This window comes from Athene cunicularia (assembly GCF_003259725.1).
Source record: "Athene cunicularia isolate RWA chromosome 13 unlocalized genomic scaffold, athCun1 chr13_part1, whole genome shotgun sequence".
NCBI classification, from domain to species: Eukaryota; Metazoa; Chordata; class Aves; order Strigiformes; family Strigidae; genus Athene; species Athene cunicularia.
In genome coordinates, this window is record NW_020799117.1 from 13,649,236 (window position 1) to 13,672,515 (window position 23,280).

At 37.7% G+C, this 23,280-nt stretch overlaps 1 protein-coding gene across 3 annotated transcripts in view; it reads left to right on the plus strand.

Annotated features, from left to right (window-relative positions):
* The window catches only part of GABRG2 (gamma-aminobutyric acid type A receptor gamma2 subunit), a 72,564-nt gene that overhangs the window by 17,768 nt on the left and 31,516 nt on the right, over positions 1–23,280 (plus strand). For all 3 annotated transcript variants that reach the window (XM_026858132.1, XM_026858130.1, XM_026858129.1), the window contains exons 2-6: positions 7,211–7,359; positions 8,971–9,038; positions 10,026–10,246; positions 14,540–14,622; positions 15,330–15,467. In XM_026858132.1, the coding sequence (XP_026713933.1) occupies positions 7,211–7,359; positions 8,971–9,038; positions 10,026–10,246; positions 14,540–14,622; positions 15,330–15,467 (659 nt within the window). The remainder of the gene's footprint in view (positions 1–7,210; positions 7,360–8,970; positions 9,039–10,025; positions 10,247–14,539; positions 14,623–15,329; positions 15,468–23,280) is intronic.

The following is a 23,280-nucleotide window of genomic DNA, read 5'->3' on the forward strand; positions in this document are numbered from 1 at the left end:
GACAAGTACCAGTGAGGACACTGAGCTGCTGAATAACTAGGAGGCAGACTGTCAAATCCACAGCATGACAGTTAGGTGCTGTGATACCAGGTATCATCTCATTCAGCGGAAAACGGTGGAAATGTTCACAGGAACCTGACCGGCATTTAAATCTCCATGTAGGGATAGTTTTCAGAAATGACTGTTTGATTGCTGGCAATCTAGGGCCTTCGTGTACTGTAAAGATGACTGAAAAGTTATCTGCTGGGAGTACTCATCTGTGCTACTCTAGTGATTTCTGGGTCTTGAATATCCATTTTGAGGCTTGTGTGCTCAGTCCCCACTTAATCTTAGTGTTTCAGCTATAGTGCTTTATTTATTTTAATAATTTCTTCCTTGTATGCTTCAGTACCTCTGTGACTTAGGAAAGACAGGAACATTCAGCTTTGTTTTGGTTTTAAGCAGTGATCACTTAATGGCAAGTTTTTACATACACAATCTGAATAATTCACGCACTGATAGCTATAGCAGTAGCAGTTGCATAGGAGAGAAGCTATTTTCTACAGCTGACCTACCTAAAATCCAACCTACCCAAACCATGAAGTAGATAAAAACTATTCTTTCTCATGAACTTCCTCGGCCTCCCTCACTACATGACTATGTCAAGTGGCCAAATTGCAGTTAATGCTCCCTAGAGGCCAAGAAAGAAGCTTTTCTGGAAACACTGTGAATCTAGTACTTCAGGCTCTTCTGGAACAAAGCTCCATGCAGGTACCAGAATTGCAGGCTCACCAGTCCCAGAGCTCTAGGTGGAGGGAGCAGGACAACAAGACACTTTCTTTGTGATTTCTTAGCCCAAATTGCTCAACACAGTCTCCATGTCCTTTTATGGAACTTCTGATAACTGGAACTTCTTTGCCTCTTTAAGCAGAGTGTTATTCTTAGTTTCCATCTCTGATGTGGGAATTGACTTGGAATGAGATTACTTTTCATATTTTATGATTTGGAATCCTGAGAGAAGTGAAGGTTTGATATTGTGACGAACATTTAGTAGTAAAAGAGAAAATAGGTATCATTTTTATGGTAAAGATAGGAGCATAGTCCTTGGCACAGCCTTAGGATTTAAACAATATAAATGGACAGAATAGAAACACGAACAGGGAGAGAGAGTTCTGTACACAGCTTTGTGAAAACATTTTCTATTTCAACTGAGATAGTTTTACTTAAAATATGATTGACAGTCAACAAGAGAGAATATAGATACAGCTAGATTTCCACAGACACTGTAATCTCCTGCAAATACACTATTCTCTACACACTCATATGCCACATCTGCATACAGCATATCTGCATCCACAGTGGGAACTTGGAATATGTCCTTCCCTCACAGTGACCAAATTATCATAATGAATAATGTATGGCCTACAGATTAGGGTAATTTTTTATGCACATCAGAGAATGAATTTAGCTTGACTGTTCATTAGGTTAAACAGTGCTGTTGAGTAAAATAGCAAGCCTTCTCTCAGTCCTTCACTGAGAGGTAGAAAACATTGGTGCTTTAAGTGGAAGACTCACTTCCACTACTGTATGCATGAGTAGTTTAGTAAATCTTTGCTGTAGGCTCCATAGCTTCTATAGCCTATTTGGTATAAAAGATTAAATTGGTCATATTCTTTTGACAAATAAACTTAAGTTTTTCATTAAACTAATTAGTTGTTGGTTATTCAGTACTGCTATAGGTCTTTTTCTTCAGGCACTTTGTGGCTACTATGATTCTGCTTGTAAACAGCTATACAGTAGCAGGCAAATTCCAGGGATAATTGACGTGTGAAGCTTCTTAATAGAACAACTTGGAAATAGTTAAAATTCATTTTCTGTATTTAGAAAAGTTAAAGGATGGAGCTCGAGCAGGTGCAAATTGACATGTCTTATTTAAAGTCACTGGACTTAACAGAGATTTTGACCAGCTGAATGTTTGACCTCACATCTAAATGTTGAAAGACTGAGCAGTCATGGGAAGTTTTTGCAAGAGAGGAGTATCATATACCTTCTACTACTTGTAACAAATTGTGAAAATCATGTTCTTGTGGATTAGGAAATATGTACCTTATTTCAAAGAGATATCCTTTGCTCACTAATGAAATAAGATGTGCCCAATCTGTCCCTCAGTTTAGACTGAAAAATTACTGCTGCTGTCTGTGATTTTACATAATGTATACTATCTCTTTACCAACATATGGTAGTGTCTTTCCAAGAAATGCTATGTATGATTATTCTGGACATTACATTAGAGTGTCTGATGTAGAGATATCATGGAACAGCAGAGATCATCAAAAGTTATAATGCTGACTTTATGTTAGCAATTAACTAAACCACAATAGTTTTGAAATAGAAAATCTACCCTTTAGTTTGAATTTTCAACTAAAGAATTTAAGTCAAAGGGCTTGAAAGCATAATAAGACAGCTAAATACCATCAATATAATTATTTGCTAAATTTTACTAAAGTGATGATTATTTTTATGTAGGTATCAATCTTACTTGCATGGAAATGAAAGCAAAGAAGAAAATAAATCATACTAAATCTCTTAAAAAGAGAAACAGGTTCCCAAACTGTAACGTGGACTTCACACACAGAATTACACACACAGAATCACCTAGGTTGGAAAGGACCCTGGAGATCATCTAGTCCAACTGTTCGCCTAGCACTGTTCCCACCTACAGCATATCCTTAAGCTCTAAATCGACCCGACTCTTGAACACCTCCAGGGATGGGGACTCCACCACCTCCCTGGGCAGCCCATTCCAACGCCCAACAACCCCTTCTGGAAAGAAATGCTTCCTAATATCTAGTCTGAACTTTCCCTGGTGCAACTTGAGGCCATTCTCTCTTGTCCTGTTGCTTTCTACCAGGCTAAAGAGGCTCAAACCCAGCTCTCTGCACCCTCCTTTCAGGCAGCTGTAGAGGGCGATGAGGTCTCCCCTCAGCCTCCTCTTCTCCAGGCTAAACCCCCCCAGTACCCTCAGCCGCTCCCCGTACGACCTGTGCTCCAGACCCTGCCCCAGCTCCGTTGCCCTTCTCTGGACACGCTCGAGTCATTCAATGTCCTTTTTGTAGTGAGGGGCCCAAAACTGAACACAGGAATCGAGGGGCGGCCTCACCAGTGCCGAGTACAGGGGTCAGATCCCTTCCCTGTCCCTGCTGGCCACGCTATTGCCGACACAAGCCAGGATGCCATTGGCCTTCCATGGTTTTGGACTACCAAGAGAACAGTGTATCTGCACATTAGCAAAACCTTTGGCTTTTCTATATCTTCTGGATAAGGTTCAGAAAAGAAGATGGAAAAAAAATCTTTTCCCAACAGATCAGTGATTTCTCAGCAGAGATATCCTCTGGGACTGATTGAACTAATCTTTTACAATTTCAGCATATTGCCAGTATAGAAATAATGCCTTTAGTGCTAAGGGGTCTGTAAAAGAGGCTGTGCCAATTAAGTAGAACATCTCTTCACTAGCTCTTTATCCCTTGGTTGGCGCACCCAGTTCTACCTGCAGTAGGTACCTCTGCCCACAGAGGTTACACTTTCTCCATGAGTGATTAAATGTTGCCCAGATGGTACTGCAAAAAACTTAGGGGTGGTGTGTACTAGCAAAGATCTGGAGAATGTGGTTCTGAGTTTGTGTAATCTCTTTGTGCTGAAGTTTCACCTCACCAATGAGCTATATAAATGTTATAAATCAAGTAACAAATTCTTTAATGCAGAATTAGGATTAGTATGTGTATTTATAGTGAGGAAGACAAGAAACGTAAGTTAAAACTCTTTTTGGTCCCTGCCATGCTAAAAGCTCCATTGTCAAAATGAGGTTCATATGTAATAGTGTATTGAAATACCAGTTTGTAGACCTTTGCACATTTTATCAAAAATTTTTTTTAAATATGGCTAAATCTTGTGCTGTCATCCACCTCACAAATATTCCTGTAGTCCAAATTAATGCCTTTTCTGGTCTAAATTATTAAGTGCTTATTAGCATGTATTGATTTCTGCCCTCGGTCTGCTTTGTGAAGATATATTTCAAGTAATATGACACATACAAAGAGCCACCCTGATTGCTGGGCACACTCATGGTTATGTATACGTTACGTAATTAATTACAATCACAGCTACCTCACGCAGGCTTAGCTGGCAAACTGAGCAGGGATTGGACCAGATGACCTCCAAAAGCGCGTTCTAACTTTAATTACTTTACAACTTGAAGTTTCAAGATTGGGTTCTGACCCTCTTAAGCCATCTCTTTTCCAAACAAGGAAACTGGATTTATATAGAGCAGTCTTGCACACATGGTATTAATGTCAGAAGTGAGAATATCTCAAACAGATTTTGTATCAGTATATGAAACATTAACTTTCAAAATATTATATGGTAATCTGCAAGTAGGTAAATATGTGCTTCTCCGCATACCTGTATTATTTGAAAACTTCTAGCAGTCATAAAAATAAAAATAGATTTCAGTATGCACTTGGGTGTAATCTGGGTTTTATCAAATCTGGACATTAAAAGCACTTGTGAAATTTAGGTCATATAATCAGAAGGATCGATCTGAAAGTTTTAAGGAGATGAAAAGGGCTTTGTCATGATGACTTTCATTATTCGTATTAATGGCATTGCACAGCTAAAGCCCTGCTCATCTGGATAGAGATGCACCTCTGTTGTTCTGGCTAGTAAGCAGTTTTACACAGACAACTGGATACCCATGCTAACTTATGATCTACTTGGAATTCATATAAAAGCTGGAATTCAGTAGTCTTTTTCCCTAGTTCCATGGGCTGTGTTCCCTCTCCTCTCTCTCATACTTATCTCATAAAGCATTTGCAGTTTTTTGAGATTTAGAATGCCAAAATGGCTTGAAATGGCAGATGAGCCAACAAACAGCTATTTCTTTCCTACAAATAATTACCAAGAGGAAATGGAAGTTTTAGTCACTGTGGGCTGCTGTTCAATAACATTGTTCTAGATTTGAGACAAGTCCTGGACAAACATACTTTTTCATCACTGTCAAGACTCTGCTAACTAGCTGTTTGACTTTTGAAGCTTTCTCATCACATTAGTATTAGGAACACATTATCTTTGTGAAAGAATGTATCTGATTTAAGTTTTCCATTCAGAAAAAATATTCTTTTTCGAGAATGGATATTTAATTGGTTATAAAACAGGAGTATGGCTTTTTATATATAAAGTTAGGTTTTTTTCAGTCACTTTGCACAGACTGAAAACATATAAACTAGTGCCTTCTGTTTGCAAAGACTTTATTTAGAAGGATTTCCTTTCCTCTGGGAGGGAGAACCTCACTTCAGTTATGTTCCTTTGAATTACAATTAGATCTTTGAACTCCAGACAGCTGAATAAACAAATTTCCCCCATCGATTTAATTATCCTGGCCTGTTTGTCAGTACCAGTAGAACACTATATAGCACACTGCCAATTAAAACTCCATTCTTGACTGCCAGCAAAACACTACAGGTTCAGGCCTGTGTAGCCAGAGGCAGGAGGTTGGATTGCCTGTTCTTGATCAGGGATGCTGAAGCTCCCAGATGCGTGTGGTTGGCACAGGGTGGGTTAGGTGGTGCCTGGAGGCTGCAGTCAGTGGCACTCAGTACACCAAGTGAAGGCACAGATTAGCTTAGCTTCACTGGCATCTTCCAAGCTCAATTCAGTGTAATGCAAGCCAGGCTCTCTCGTGCATGCTATGCATTCCTAGTTACTACAGCCCTATGCACAGGCTCAAGCAGCTTCACATTTCGCTGTACTTTCAGGACCTTCTGGGAAACAGTGTTACACGGAGAGGCACAGATGTGCTGTGGCTCTTTCCTGTTAGGCTGTGCCCATGGGGAAGAAAGAAGCTAAAACCTCTTTCATAGTTAAGTTGTATTTGTGCAGTTGGCTTATAGCTCCCAAATGCCCAACATGTGAAAGCATCCAGGCCATCCGCTCTTGGTAGGTATAAGCAGGGCACAGCAGGGTAGCACTGTAGGGAGAAGTGGGCAAGACCTGATCTGAGCAAAAATGTGCTCTCTGAGACTCCGGGACTAGTCATCCATTTACTATTGCACCCATGTCCATGGTCAGCTGTGACTGCTTTCAATCTTGCGTACCAAGCACGAGTTCCAGCCCCTGTGAGAATCTACTTGTCTCTGTTCTTTCCTACTTCTGTACAGATTCTGGCTGAAATGGGAAAATAATGAAATTTTCTGCTTTTGACCCATTCGTATCCAAACTCCACCCACTAAGCTTAAGATATTTATAGTTTCATTAAGATTTTTCATATCCAGCGGTGCTCAAACTTTGTCACAGAAGCAGGTCAGGAAAGAAGGGCACTGGCATATTATGGAAAAATTTACAGTTGCCTAGCACCATTCAGCTGATAAGCACTGACATTCTGAAATGAAAATATCTGATGATATCATATTCTAAAGTAGTTTCTATGTTCTCCTCTGGAACTGGAGGCACAGATTTGAAGAAAACAAAACATCCACTGAGGCTAGTCTACACATTTCTGATTCCTAATTTGCCCTTTTTACTGTGCTAAGCTGGTTGAATTTTACTAGATCTGCTGTCATACTGCTCAGTAGCAGAAAAAATGGTAGACAGACTTTTTATCCTCTTTGGGTTCTAGTTAGCAGAAGTGAAAATGAAAACAACTGGCAAAAATTTGTGCTGAACTTTCCAAATGCACAATAAGCTCAAGTTCATCAGAGTGGAGAAAAGCTGTGTGACAGTTTGTTTGAATGAATCTCATTATTGGTCTTGTCAGTAATGTGTTGCATCAAATTGTTCTCTGAAAGAGAAATAACGCAACAACCCTGTGTACATACTAAGTGATAGAGTTGGAGAGTTGCATAAGCTCAGCGACAATTAGATTTGTTTCATAACAGGTCCCACCTGAGTCAGTCAGAGAAAAAATAGGCATGCCAAAGGTGATAAGCACTGATGTTCCTTCAAATAGGCAGAGTATGATCTCAACTGTACTAAATGGAAATATTGCTAAAGTGAACTGTAACCTCAGCCGTTATGTGACATCTTTACTGTGAGTGTCCTCTTATAAAGCAGGCAATTTTTCAGTGCTTTGTACAGTACTATTAAAACCTGAATTATGTGTGTATTGTCTCTGAAGAGGTTGCTTACAAATTAATATTTTTTGAGGCTTTCCATTTCTTCATTTTTATTTCTTTAACAGTTCCACCCAAAAGGGAGATGATGATTATGAAGATTACACTTCGAATAAGACTTGGGTTTTGACTCCTAAAGTCCATGAGAGTGATGTCACTCTTATTTTAAATGGCTTGTTGGAAGGATATGACAACAAGTTGAGACCTGACATAGGAGGTATGTTTTTAGACCATTTTTGATTAAGCAGTGAAAATAAAGCATTTTCATACCACATATACACAGGAAGCAGAATCCATTCAAAGTAATTTATGAAAACAATGTAGTAAAATACCAGTGGCATGAAAAGTAGTCATGATTTTGGAAGCTGACATAAATTAAGATTACTAAATCTGTTCTGAGAGATCTAAGAAGATTGTTGTGATTTGCTGAATCAGGCTGCTTGTAATGATGCACCTGCACAGGAAGTGTGGAATTTGACTTCTGGGAAACAAAAAAGCAAGTTCTTATCTTTCTTGTATATCTAAGTGAGGGTGTTAGAGAATCATAAATAACACATTGGAAAGGAAGGCCAAAATGAGGATAATGAAGTGTGATCCTTGTGTGACGTGATGGACACAGACCGAGCCTCTGACAGCAGCAGGTCTGCATTGACTGATGCGGTATGGGCCCTCACTCGCACAGCAGGGCCAGAAGTGACTGGGGCACAGAGGAAGAGGTTCACAAAAAATAACTGCAGTCATGTAAGGCCAACCTCCCTAGATTCCCCAACAGACAGTATTAAGTATATAGACTCAAGCTGGGACTCGTAACAGAAGTCTTATTTGACTGAATCCCCTTTTACAGGAGCCTTCCCCTCCACTGATTCCTGAGGGAGCTCAAAGCGATAGATCTCCCTAAGCTGCTGCGAGTCAGTTTGCAAAGGCCCATGTGCGCACAGAACAGACAGTACCTTTGTAGAAGAGGATACAGCAGTAGTGAGATTATAGAAAAAAAAGAGAATTCATGGATGAGGCAGGCAGAAGAAAGCAGAGAGCAGCAAGGTTAATGAAGGAAGCTGTTGTCTATCAAGTTTATAGAGGCTTATAAACTAAGGAATTTTTCACAGTGAGGGATAACATGAGTATTTAACCTTCCCTGTATGTATATAGTGTAATGTAGCAGAGGAATTTGTCTTAATTCTTCCAATCCAAAACTTTAGAGAACAGAAAAAAATTAAGCATTCACAAAAGCATCTGGGAAAAAAAAAAATCAGGTTTTAGTCAAGGTGTATAATATTAATAAAGCTACAATAGAGTAATTGCAAAATAAATTAGTCTAACAACTGTTTTTCATTCCTGCTTTAGAGCCTTGAGTATTATTTTTTGGCTTTGGGCTTGTGAATTGTTACCTACGGCCATGTCTGCAGGCAGCAGCAGTCATGTTGCAGTCGGCATCCTAATGTAAAGAGAGTGATGCAAGACATCACAAGAAGAATAAGTTTGCTTTCGTTGATAGTGTTTTGACAGATATGCTGCTGTGCCCTGACACAAAATACACATACTCTCAGTCAGATATGACTCACTCTAAGGTAACAATACTGGTTTCAGTATTTGTTCTCATAGTGATTTGTTCTGATAGAATAACTGATGTAAGAGTTGGTCTCAGAGTGTCTCCAGCTAATTTCAGACTGGAGACATCGTTGCAAATTTATATTTATTGTATATGCACATTTAAATGTGAGGCAACCATAGTCATACAAGAGAGGTATTATAATTTTTGCTTGTGTTTGAATTTCATGTAGTTGATTTTGACCTTCACTCCTGTTACTGATTCTTGTTTCTCTTACAGTTAAACCGACAGTAATTCACACTGACATGTATGTAAATAGCATTGGGCCTGTGAATGCTATCAATATGGTAAGTAAATGATTGCCAGTTTTTCTACAATGTTCACATTGTTACAAAGCCCCCATCATTTTTGACATTACAAAGCTTCCATTAGTTTTAATGTTGTGCTATACCTATATTAATTTTAAAATCTCATTATTATTATTATTATTATTATTATTATTATTATTATTATGGATGTGAGGACTATGTGAATCTCTACAAGACAGGGAAACTGAACTCTCTGCTGAAGAAAATGTATTAATAGTAGTTTTAACATATCCTCACACTTTTATGTGCTTGACTTTCAAGTGCTTTGTGACAGTTTAACATGTAATACTGAGCTTCCAGATTGCTACAAAATTAGGAAAACCATTCACCAGTGATACTACCACTCTTGCCACCAGTACAGAAAAGGAAAAAAAGCCTAGATCCTCTCTCCTCTCCTATTTTCAAAGTTCCTCCAGAAAAATGTAATTATATCTTTGTACAGGTGAGGGAAAGTGGTGTAGCCTTACCACAATGTCTACTTCGCTCTTGTAGTTTTCATGTGCAGAAAGAAATCTCAGATTGCTCTTTTCCATCCTGTAATTCTCTTTGCAGCTTCTGGCTGCCCAGTGGTGCCAGGGAAAGTGAGGGCTCACAACTTCTGATATTAACTGGGGGGCACAGACAATTAAAACAGCCAAGTCAGTTCAAATTTTTCCGGTCCTAGATCCAGAGGAATAAGTAATTGTTCTCTGATCTGTTCAGGTGTGGGTTGAGGTGTAGGGACACAGAATTAGAAAGGTGCATATACCACTCAATTGCATCTTAGTTTTACTTTTCAGTGTGAAAGTAACAGAATTTTTTTTTTAACCATGCCCTCAAAAATTGACAAAAAAAATGTTTTTATCAGTTCCAGTATCATCTTCTGTAGTTGACATTTTTTTCATATGAAATTAAGGAAAGCATATCAGGAGTTATGTCAAATGCTGAGTGCTATGTTTTCATCAGTATTTCTGGTTAACACAACAGGAATATACAATTGATATATTTTTCGCCCAAACGTGGTATGACAGACGTCTGAAGTTCAACAGCACTATAAAAGTGCTCAGATTAAACAGCAACATGGTTGGGAAGATCTGGATACCAGATACTTTTTTCCGAAATTCCAAGAAAGCTGATGCTCATTGGATAACAACTCCTAATAGGATGCTCAGGATCTGGAATGACGGCAGAGTGTTGTACACATTGAGGTATTTATACCTGACTTTAATTTCAGTTTCTCTAGGGAAAGCCAAAGAGAAAGGTTCTGTGAATTCAGGTCATTTGACATTAATCTGAAGAAAAAAACACTGGGTTTTCCTATTTACTTACGCATACAACTCTGAAAAAGGAAAATGTTTAGAAGATATTACTTGCATGCTATTTATTTTATAATGGCACAGTAAAGATTTTTATTTCTTCCTATAGATTGTACTGTCTTGCTCCACAATACTCACTTTCATATACTAAAATCAATATAAACATTGTTATAGTAATTCATCTTTATTTTCACATATGTTTTATTGTTTGCTACTAGTTTGTCCTTTTTATTGGGTTAAACTGATGAATTCAAAATATCCTTGAATTAAGTAGATGGTATAAAAGGAGGTATTATATACATCAAAGGCCCCTTATTCTGAATCGATTACCATTTAACTAGATGTGGCTCCACCCTGCAAGAGCATTTCATTCCTCAAATATCTTTTGAAAATAAGGATTATAATTTCAGCATTGGTCATTTACGTTTACTCCAACGAACATGCCCTGTTCCACTAAAATTTTCATGAATCTGAACTTGATATGCTCATCTTCAGATTTCTCAGTCACGTGCACAGCTTTTCTTTCAAGACAGATTGCCTTTAAAAACTGTCTTTTCAATAATTAAGTTATGCATATGCCTACATTTAAGTGTAACATATGCAATATATGACAACTCAAATATCGTATTTCCAGTGACCATAAGATACTTCCAGATGGGAAAATCCTAAGTGCATTCTTCTTTTTCTTACATGGGGTATAATACGTGGTTCTATGTAATATGTAGATAAAGACAGTATTTGTTCAAGAGAATTTATAATTCAGAATGAGAGTACAGCATCAAAGATGTTAGATATAAGACCATCTGAGGTTTAGACTGCATTTTTTTCAGTGTTTTTTCTGCTTTTGTTTTATTGGGTGGCAGAAATAATTTTAATGAGTATACTTTTAATTTTTTTATTTTAACTTTGGTTAAGACAACCTTTCAATGTTGCAACTGTCAATTACAAAAAGGAGTTTTATTTTATAGTTACTTTAATTACACATTGCATCATCAGAAGAGATAAGAGAATAATCAAAATTGAAAAGTGCAAATCAAAGTCAGTCTGATAAAGAAGATCCTAGAAGATCCTAACTTCTGAAATGTTAAATTTGGACTTAGCTATGCCACTCTGGATTTTGTTACCTTTCTCTTCAAACCCTTCAGTTTCTCTCATTAGAAAGAGATATGACTGATAGAATTTAAAAACAGTCATCTGTTATTAATGTGTACTTAGTTGTTCTAGTGAGTCACAGCAAGCACCAGTAAGGATTCAACCTGGATTAATCCAGAAGTGAAGTGTGATAGCATCATCACAGATATGGATTTCTGTCCTCAGAATAAGAGGGCTCTGGAAGAGCTGGTTGATTTTCTCGGTCACCTCCCCCCAAGCTCAAGAACAGTCCATCCTGACCAGCAGGAAATCAAGCAAATTTAGCTGGCAGGCTGCATGGATCAGCACAAAGCTCCTGACAAAACTCAAATGTGAAAAGAAATTGTACTAGAGGTGGAGGCAGAGACAGGTGACCCGGCAGTAATACAGAGGTGCTGTCTGAGCACTCAGAGACAGGGTGAGAAAAGTTCATCTGGATTCAAATCTGACTATGGACATGAAAGCAAGAAGGGTTTCTACAGATACATCCTAGGTAAAAGGAAGACTAGGGAAAATGTAGGTGTGCCAATGAATGGGAATGGGGACCTTGTCAGAAGGCACACCAAAAAGGCCAGTGTACACAGTGCCTTCTGTGCCTCAGTCTTTACTGGTAAAATGCTGCTTTCAGCAATCCCAAGTGCATGAGACCTGTAGGAAAGTGGAACAATGAAGACTTACCTTTGGCAGAGGAGGATCAGGTATGGGCTAAATAAGCGGACACTGAGGTGGACTGAATATGCCTTAACTGCCAGGCTCAAAGGGTTAGCATCAGTGGCATGAAAGGCAACTGGAAAGCAGTCACTAGTGATGTATTCCCCAGGAACTAGGCCAAAACAGTTCAACATCTTTACATCTTTATTAATAACTTGGATAATAGGACAGAGTGCACCCTCAGCATGTCTGCAGAGAATATAAAACTGGGAGGAGTTACGAATATATCATAGGGTTGCGCTGCCACTCAGATGGACTTCAACATGCCTGAGAAATGGGCCAAGAGGTATGTCATGGAGTTCAACAAAGGAAAACGTCATCCTGAACCAGGGGAGGAATAAGCCCATGCAGCAGTACAGGGTGGGGGCCGACCAGTTGAAAAGCACCTTGCAGAAAAAGATCTGGTGTCATACCTCTCACACCTGGGGATCCTGGTGGACATTCATCATGAGCCAGCAAAGTGCCCCTGAAGCAAAGGCAAACATTCTGGACTGCATTAGTAAGCCTGTTGCCAGCAGATTGATGGACATGATCCTTCTCCTCTGCCCAATACTAGTGAGACACATCTGGAGTGCTGGGTCCAGTGCTAGGCTACCCAGTACAAGAGCGATATGAGCCTACTGAAGCAAGTGCTATGAAGGCCCACTAAGATGCTGAAGGGCTGGGAGCATCTAATATGTGGAGAGAGGTTGAGGGAGCTGCGACTTCAGCCCAGAGAAGAGAAGGCTCAGAGGATCTTATCTATGTGTGTAATGTGGGTGGGGGTAAAGAAGGCAGGGGATGGAAGGGGTAAAGAAGGCATAGACATAGTCTTCTCAGTGGTATCCAGTGATAGGACAGGAGGCAATGGGCACAGGCTGAAGTACAGGAAATTCTGTTTAAAGATAAGAAGATACTTTTTTACTGTGAGAATGGTTAAACAGTGGAACAGGTTGCCCAGAAAACTCCATGCTTGGAGATGTTCAAACCCTGGATTGTGCTTTGTTCTAGGGAATGAAATCTACTCACTTCCACAAGAGAAAACAAATAAAACCCAGCAGTATATCTGAGCCTATCCCAAATTCAAACAGTGTTAAATGTATTCACCAGAGAAAAGGCAATATTGAAGAAAGAACTTAATCTTTTTTTTGATCCATATTATGATTTATCTTGAATCTGAAGGTGATGGAAATGAGAAGAGAAAGAATGACCTCTCCTTCTGTGTCACAAACAGAACTTCCCTTAGTTTCGAATGAGATTAGATTTATTCCTATATCCTTAATGCAGAAAAGTTTCCTTTTGACTTCATTAATTTGGTGGCTAGTGGTCACAGCATCCCTCTGCATCCCACAGTGTGAGACTCAGGGAGTTACATACATGCAGCACTTACATGCAGGAGTCAGAGGTCAACCCCAGCTCAAAGAATTGCTCATTTGGACATCAGGAATCAGCAAAGATCAGAAAACTACAGTTTTCCTAGAGACTCATGGAATAAATAAACATCAGTCTACTTTTTTTTTTTTTCCCTCTCCTTTTCCTTTTTCCCTCTCTCACCTCACCTCTTCAATCCTTTCTAAGTCCAAGTATCATGCAGCTCATGGCAGGGCTAGCAACAATTAATGGACCAAATGAAAAATGGTAGATATTTTAGCAGGCATATCAAGAGATACCTCTTATCAAATTTCGGCTTTCTAAAAGTACGTATCTACCTAATCTATAGCACCTGCACCACCTGAGTTATCATGAAGATTCTCCTGATATTCAGTGGAGAGGAATACCTTTCAGTACATTTCTCTGATTTAAATGTCTTATTTTGGAATTAAATTAAGTATATCCTCAGAGTGCCTTCCCACTAGCTATGAAGGTAGTCTAGATGGTTGTCTTGGATGCAGATGTCTAAATCTGGACTCCCATCCATCATTTCTGAAATAGAATTTCTGTCACATAAAATACATTTCCCTAGTGCATTATGGCATGTTGTGACACAGAGATTTGTCACTGGTCATGAGATGACCTGTATATCTACTTATGGATTTGCCATAAGTAATGCTTATGGCAAATGAGTAATGCTGCCATTTCAGATGCATAGGAACAGAACTTTAATACCTCATTCTGTTACACAGTCCAGAAAGTAAACGATCAGGGCCCATTTAACCAAAAAAGAAACACTGCTTATCAGTAACCATGATGTCTTCCTATGCTTGGAATATCCAAATGAATACATACTTATTAATACTTTACTTTTGCTTTCTATATATATTATATATTTGCATATTTCATAGTCAGGTTCCGTATTAGTAAGATGTAGCTTTCAGGATAAGCTTCTCAAGTACGTTCTGTATATCCCCATCTCTTTCTCCTCAGGCTGACAATTGATGCTGAGTGTCAGCTACAGTTACACAACTTCCCAATGGATGCCCATTCCTGCCCCCTGGAATTTTCAAGCTGTAAGTAACATGCTTAGAAATATCTCTTTTCTGACCCACACTGAACAATTTATTATAAATTTATATATATATATTGGAGTCAGCAAGAGTACTAGACATAGTACTCTTAGTACTCAACTAGACATAGTCCAGTGGTTTTAAGTTTTATTTTGAACTTGCAAGTGCATGTATCATATACATTCACAAATATAATTGAGGGATGTTATATAAAAAAGGATACAAGTTCTGGGACCTATGTGATTAATTTATGCTTATATCTTAGCATAACAGTAGAAATGTTTACTTTCAGTATCAAAGTCTCATGGCCCGATACCTTCCCCTGTGCATGGGATGTTTTACTATTGCAATAGCCAAAGTGAAGAGTTTGGCATTTTGCAGTCAGATCAAGGTGTGAATTCCAGGTCCAGCCGCAGACTTTTTGCCATAATTGAAAGATGAGCAAAACTGTATCCTATTGGCCCCACAAAAGTGTAAAACTAATTTTTGAAAAATTTATCTCAAGTGCTATTTTAATTTATAATAAAATAAAATGTGACATTAAGTAAAAGGCACTAAGTAACTTGAGAAAAACATACCTATAATTTACTTGTAATATGCTTCTCCAGTTTCTTCCAGAAATAGAAAATAATATTTTTACTCCCCAAAGTACACTAAAAACCTAGCAATGACTATGAAACAAAGCATTCTGTATTTTCCATTGCAATAAGATGGCTACCCAAGAGAAGAGATCATTTACCAGTGGAAGCGCAGCTCAGTGGAGGTGGGGGACACCAGGTCCTGGAGGCTTTACCAGTTCTCCTTTACAGGATTAAGAAATACAACTGAGGTGGTGAAGACTACTTCAGGTAAGACAACTGATCTGTTTACTTTCAGATTCATTTAGGATTTTATTAACAGAAAGAAAGAAAGATATCTCTGTTTAAAACTTAGTATTGGCACTTCACTGAACAGTTATGGGCTTTTAAATACCTATGGAACCATCCAGGCTGTAGTATTTCTGAAGAAGAACTCACAGAAAGAAAAACAAGTTGTCATCTACTGTCCATTCTTGTCCTCCAAGAAATATGTAGAACTGTCAGAAGAAAGCCACTACTAGGTGGGGTGGGTGTAGGAAACAGCACAGATGAGCCACTAACTGATTATCTGATACTGATGTGAATACTTTTCAATCCCGTTCCAACTTCCAGAAGCAAGAAGTAAGAATGTACAGAAATTAAATTTGAAGGCCCAAACTCTTTAGTACAGCACCTCCAAGTTTATTCTCTTCCTTATTAAGACAGGTCACATCCAACTCTTATTAAGGAGAACAGTCTTACAAATCAGTCTCTCTGATGATTTTCCTTCACATTTCTATCTCCTTGGAAACAAGTAATGGAATTTAAAATGATAAATGAGAAAGTACCCAGCATTTAATAAAAATAGCAGTTTTAACCCTACTAACCAAGCAGGAAAATGCATTCTTCTAGACATATATATTGTTTTATTTCTCAGTGGAAAGAAAATCAGTGAATATAAAAAAGGTGGTAAAGAGGAATTGCATATTAATATTCTTGTATGTTCATGATATCCCTTGTCTTTGGCTTCTTACTTTCAAAAAGAACAGTGAAATGAAAGCAGTTTTTCTTTTCACATTGCTTTTGACTTTTACATTATTTCATTTTTCTGGTAAATATATTGTTTTAAATTCAGACATCTGTGTTAATTCTTCAGCAATATCTCCATCCATTTTACTTTTAAAAGGTCAGCATTGCTGTTATATTCAAAAGGAGAGTGAGATACACTAGAGTTGAGAGGAGCCTGCTGTGCATTACACTGGAGTGCAAAGAAAGAGGTTGAGAATTAATTTAAGTTCCAACTCCTGAATCACTAGACATTAAGCACCAATGACATGTTTAGTCTTATGAGCAGGGTAAAAATGGAATGAAGCCTCCGAGCTGTAGCCACATTTGCCTTATGGCATCTTCTGCCATTTTAGCTGAGGAAGATATTTAGTCAGCTATTCAAGAAAGCCTTGACCTTTCTCATTTTCCCAGGAAAATAAAAATACAGGTGCAAAAGAGGACAAGAGAGCAGCATGTGTGAGAGCCATAGCTGCTAATAACCACCATTATACATGACGTGGTGGAATTCTCTCAAAGCAAAAATACAAACAGTGGTACATCTCACCTCAGACTGCCCCTGCAACAGGCAAAACAGAGAAGGCAGCAGTGTACTCAAGTGCAGTCTAAGGTTTCATCCTGCCCAGGATGAAAAATAAATTTATTTCAGCCTTAATTTGAGGGGTTTTTATTTGCTGTTTTTCTTTCATTTTCTGCTTGAGTCATTCTCTTTATTTTTTTTTTTGGCCAGAGATAGAAAGTAATAAAATCTTAACATGCTACAAGCTTCATAACCACTGATTCTGCCCATCTTGCACTAGTGAATCAAAAGCACTCTCTAATGTTCTGCTGATGTGAAGAAAGTGCATACTGGGAAACAAACAGTAGAACACAGAAAGCAAAAAGACACTTTCCAATGCAAAGAAAACCTTTACTTTTTCAAGGGGTAGCCACTCGAGCTTATAGTACTCACCTGGAGTACTACCATAATGTGGCATCTGTAGCTTTTAATATGATGACACACAACAGCCCTTTTAATTTGCTTTTAAAAAAGTAAGTAGCATCTAGCATGCACTTTAAAGCAGCAAAGACTCACTCTAGTCATCACTTGATTCCTGAAAAGAAATGCTCATGAAAGCTATTCAGCCTGCTGAGCTGCTTTCAAAGACCTGCTGAGTACAAGAACTTGGAAAAATGTCCTATGTATATATTTCTTCTGCTGCAGTTATCTTATGTTTGATTTTCCTTGCTCCTCTTGTTTTTATGACCATAGATATGCAAGAAAATTAGATTTTATTTCGATCTAGATGCAGTATCTAAATAAATAGAAGATGGGGAAAAAACCAAAAAAAAACAAAACAAAACCAACCAAACAAAAAACCCCCAAACCAAACAACAAAATAGGGATTGTTAGGAATCTGGTCTATCTCCTACAAATATTTTGCTAAAGCTGGTGGAGCTTAAAGAGTGTTCATTGCTTCCCTAAGTATACTATTAGCATGCTGGGAACTACATTAAGTCCTAATACTTGTCAGCCAGACCCATAGTCTACCTAAAATTACTCTTACATGCACACATTATCAATAGTTTTCCCAACAGAAAAGAAAAACATTTCAGACTTATAGATTTATTTTCAACCTACGTGCAGCCTGAGTACATGTTAAATGTTTAAATGCCCATATACCCGTGAGACTTTCTGCAGCTAATTGCAGTGCTGTGTATAATAGAATTAGGTGCAAACTAATGACAGTACCACTGCCAATGCTTTGGTGTGGATACGAACTGAGGTACAGTAGAGGAGGCAATGGAAGGATTAATGAGAAGTTGGAAATAGGACTATACTATACTTCCAAGAACTCTTCCCCAAAATGAAATTTAGATTACTACAGAAAACAGAGAAACCTAAAGACAAGAAGGGGGAATTAGAGACTATGAGACTGAATAGTTACAGAACACAAGAAATCTGGTAGTAGAGTTAAGGCATTTTAAACTGGAATAAACTTTCCATATCTGCATTTACTCTATTTCAAAACAAGCTCTTCTTTTCAGCTTCGTGCCTCCCAGTGACTAACACATTCTAGTCCTTGAGGGCAATGCTTGCTTGGTGACTGGAGCAGAAGGAGAATCAGAAAGGGTGGCCGAGGCTTGGTCATTAAAAACTCCGTTACCCCTCTTTCTGTCATGTCATAGCTGAACATTTGAGATCTGGGCTGTTACAGGCAAAGAAGGACAAGGACTGTTTGAGTGTAAGCTTTATAAGGTCTGACGCGCTTGCTGAAGTGACCGCATTTATCTGCTGCTCCTCCTTTACATGGGCTGCAGAAATGTAAGATGAACTGAAAGGTCCAGATGTTGGAATTCTGTCCCTGATCAGTTAGCAAATCCCAGTAACAGCAGAAAAAAGCAACTGGAATATTACAAACCATCCTGTTTCTCTTATCTGATGTGACTCATCCTGAGTTGTCAGCTTGTTTCTCTCTAAACTGAGCATTCACATGTCACTCTAATTTTCTTTGAAAGTCATAGACCAAGCAATAAGAAATTACTTAACTAATGGAATCCACTGTCCATTGATAGTGGGGACTATTAAGAAAAGTTAACTCTCAACCTGCTGCCCTATGAACATTTCATTAAAATGACTAAAAAGTCTGTACATTAAATAATATATTATCTGTATATTTTTTTCCTTCTTTCACAACATCCTCTGCTCTGAAAACACCAGTGGTTTTAGTTTAGATTATTTGTGGTAAAGTAAATGTTAAGATATAATATTGTCTGAGTTATATAAACAGTTGACCTCAAACACTTATAAACTGAGATGGGTTTATGATCTATTGTATTTTTGAAGTACGTCCATAATTACTGCTAAAACAGCGCATACCTCCATCATTTATTAAGAAACTACCATTTCTCTTGTGGCCTTTTTGCTCACAGTGTAAGGCCCCTTCCACCGAATGATAATGAGATTCTACAATAAAAAAAGGATGAGCTAATGGAAAAGTCTAGAGGATAAAAATTCACCAACTTCTGAAATTTGGATGGATGCTGCCATGAGTAGTCCTTACAAAGAAAACATCAGAGTTACAAAATCCTACTTCAAACCCAATGCTGAGGTTGCATAGTAAAGCCAGCTGCTTTACTGACATGTTCAGGGTTCGTACTATACTTACAATGTCTTTAGTTATTTAAGAGTGTGTGATTTATTAGACATGTGGTCTATACATGGGACAAATGTGAAAGTAGCGGGCAGAAAGCAGACAGCATAAAAAGTTGTATCATACAGTAAGCAGCAATAATAAAGAGAAGAAAACAAAAAATTACTCCTCTAGCATAGGACATACTTTCCCATCCTCCATATTCTCATTTCATATTGAACAATACATTTAACTTGAATGTCAGTTCTTATTTTTTGCTTTAAAAAACACTCTATATGTAATTTCTGACCTTTTATATTCACTGTGGATTAAAAATAAGAAACAATTTAGGAGACAAAAATAGTCCATCAAGTCCACCATTTGTGAATCATATCAGCAAATGCTGATGTTCTTCACTTTTTGGATGTCAAAATGAAAATAGAACTTAGCTAGAATCACATTATAGAAGAACAGGTGTCTATTGCTTAGAAGGGACTTCAAGGAAGTTTTTCTAGGGAACTCTCTTAACTCAGACTTGACTAAGGAGAAAGATAAGCTTTAATATGTCTGATTGTTACTGCAATGCAACAAGTGATACAGAAGTGTAAGATTATCATAATATAATGCACAAGTGGATGACACCAATCAGGAACACAGTCCACTTTGGGAACAGGAAAATTCCAAAATTTTTAGTTACATTAATAAAGATTGAAAGATTGTAGGAAGGAAATAATCAAATGCACAAATATCAAAAGATCAGTAGTTGTGCAAAAAAATCTCTGAGTAGTCCACAAACACACAAGAACAGAGAATGTGATACTGTTGAAGGAAACCACCTTTTCTGGAATGCACTACTCAGAGTGTTGTGTGTGAGCTTGGGAGGAATATTCACTGTTCTACTCTGTAAAAAACTGATGTCAAATTGTTGCTACATTCTGCTTGATTAAAAAACAATTTCACTTTTAAGTGCAACATTTTAAGAAAGATAGGGGAGTTCAGGAGAGTTTAATAAGTAAAAAGTTTAGATAACATGACCTATGGAAATATTTGGAAGTATAGAACTGGTCTGGAATAAAATATATTTAATTGGTGATCAAAGGAATAAACCAAACATACTGTTTTAAAACCATAACAACAATAACCACTGGCATATAATACTTAGGGAGATTATAGAAACCCTAAAAGCAGAGGGTTTATGAAATCATACCTCTGACCAGGAGGAAAGTACCAGCTTACATCTTTAAATTCTTTCCATCAGTAAGTTTCTATGAATTCCATAAAATTACTAGACAAACTCTAGTTTTCTACTCACTATTCCAGTGTTTTTGAAAGTAAAAAATACTGTATTATGCAGAACAGTCTGTGAATGTGTATTTATTCAGGACAGATGGAGCTTCTGTTATTCCCAGTTCATTTCTGTGACTGGGTAGTTCCTTTTTTAGACCAGACATTGTCTACTGCTTATTCACAGAGCCCATCCTGAATTTTTAATTAGCTACAAAGGCATTATAAGAGTAATCAATAAATAGCAATTCAACAAGCTGCACAGAGACTGGTGAGCCAATATCTGTAAATTCCTTTTTATTTTCTTCCTGTTCTGTGTTGTACAGAGCTAATCGGAGCTGTGCAGCAGAGACGGTGTATTGCTCATAATTGAGAAACAGTGTCAAACTGGTTATTAAATATTTATCTTGCTATGCATCTATTAAACCACATAAATAGTTCTGGGTCTGGTTTCTGTTTTATCAGGAAAATGTGGTCAAGGCTATTATTTTGTGGAAGAGGACATATTTGCAGACTTTTATACTTTATTTTAATGCTGTATCATAATGAATTGAACTGTTGGCAGGCATACAGCCCCCAGAGGTTTCATAGTGCATAAAAACCTCAGGAGTCTTCTCTCTGTGCTTCTTTATTAAGTCAAAATATTATATGACAGGTGCATATCATATTTTAAGATCTGTGTTGGGAAATAGGCCTGACATTAAAAAATGGCCATAGGTGAATTGCCGCTGTGCCTAGAAATCCCTGACAGCTCCATACACGGCTCTAGGTCCTGGTATGGGTTGATTATAGCATCTGGCATCGTCAGGGAGATCCCTCTGAGAACTGAAAACATTCCCTGCCTGAAGATGTTGATCTAGTGAATAGTACGAGATACTAGTACCTGCATTTTGCTTTTGACAGAATTTATGCATTGTATCCACTTTGCAGAGGAGTAAATGATGATATAAGCTTTAAGTCAGAAAACCCAGACTACTATTAATGTGTTCTGTGTATCTTTATTGTTCTCTTTATGGTTGTGGAGGATATTTATCTCAATATCCTTGTTTTTTGTAAACCTATATTAAATTATTACTTTAAACATACTTGCTAAAAAATACTCTCTCTAGGAGAGCAAAACATTTAAAGCAGTAGATAGACACAATGCAATGAAGAGCCTATTTTTATATTTGCTGCTTCAAAGGAAATCCTCAGCTCTAAGGTAATATCCTTAAGATCACCCTAAAATATCTTAATAGTTATACCTTAAGATTTTACTCCTAATATAAGTATTCGTCACCTGTCCAGACAGAAAGCACAAGGAAATATTTTTGCTTATAAATATTCCTTTTTTAAAAGTTTTATTTAAACTGTCCGTTATTTTAATTCACATGAACCACTGTTTAACCTTACTGTACCAAACATATCATTATTTGATAGAAAATACAGGAGGAGTCAAGTTGTTTAACTTTCATATGCTACAAGTATGAAGGGTTACAGACAATTCTGTGAGCAGGAGGAGGATTTTTGTTATGCTGGTAGTTTACAAAAGCTTGATATTGCTGTCAGGATAAAACCAGTCTAAGGTAACTACTCGTGTATTTTTTTGAAGTATAATGAATAATAAAAATTTATCAAATATGAATAACAAAATTTTCTTAAATAATCCAGATCTGTTCAGTCATTCATCAAGCCATAGCAATTAATGAATATTTGCTAGAGGTATAACAGTTGAAAAATTTGTTAATTGAAAATAATTACATTTCAAGTTCATGTCTTCAAAGAGTAAAGACGTAGTACAATTCCCTCCCTCCCATACCTGTTTATACTCCTTATTTTCTCATCAAAGTTGGTTAATTGTGTGATAAATGAGTATTTATAGATGAATTCACATGACTGGATAAATTAACTAATTCAGTAAGTAAGATTTTTTTCTTCCTACATGTCATGCCAACATCCAGGATCTATGCACATGAACTTTTTTAGAACTGCAAAATCAGAACATCTTAGAACCATTTATCCTTATATAATCCCTGTGAAGCAGATAAAATGACAGGGACAAGCTGAAGGCTTCCTGAGAAACTGGACAAGAAACTGGACAAGTTGAAGACAAGAGGGACGGAGGGCTCTCCTGAAATGGCTGAGAAGGACTTGAGTCAACTGGGTTTGGGTCTCTTCTGTACTGGCTGCTTTAGCCCTTGGCAGCATCCCAAAAGACCTGAGAAAATCTGCACAGTTGCCTTCCCACTTTCTTTATTCATCCTTTCTGTTCATCATCTGGTTTGTAGCTCTTTTTGAAATCACTATGGACCCATTCCTGTGACAGCAAAAAAATAGAAAAATCCATGCCACCTTAACAGCATAGGCTGAGGAGCAGGGAATTTAACACAAGTGACATATCCAGCCTGTGGATCCAAGTATACATATAATTGATAGCTAGTTTTGGCCTGGTTTTCTGCTCAGTTATGACCACAATAAAAAGGATCTTTCCAGTTTATGTGACAAATGTAGTTGCACCCATGTGAAATACATTTCAATAATGTCGTTAGATGTTGTAAGACTCCTTGGAAAGAGCTTGACAGTAAGCAGTGAGAACTGCCAAGCCACAGCAGCAGCGATGGAGCCGTGACTGAGGACTGAAGGGCCATCGCCGCTTTGGTGTT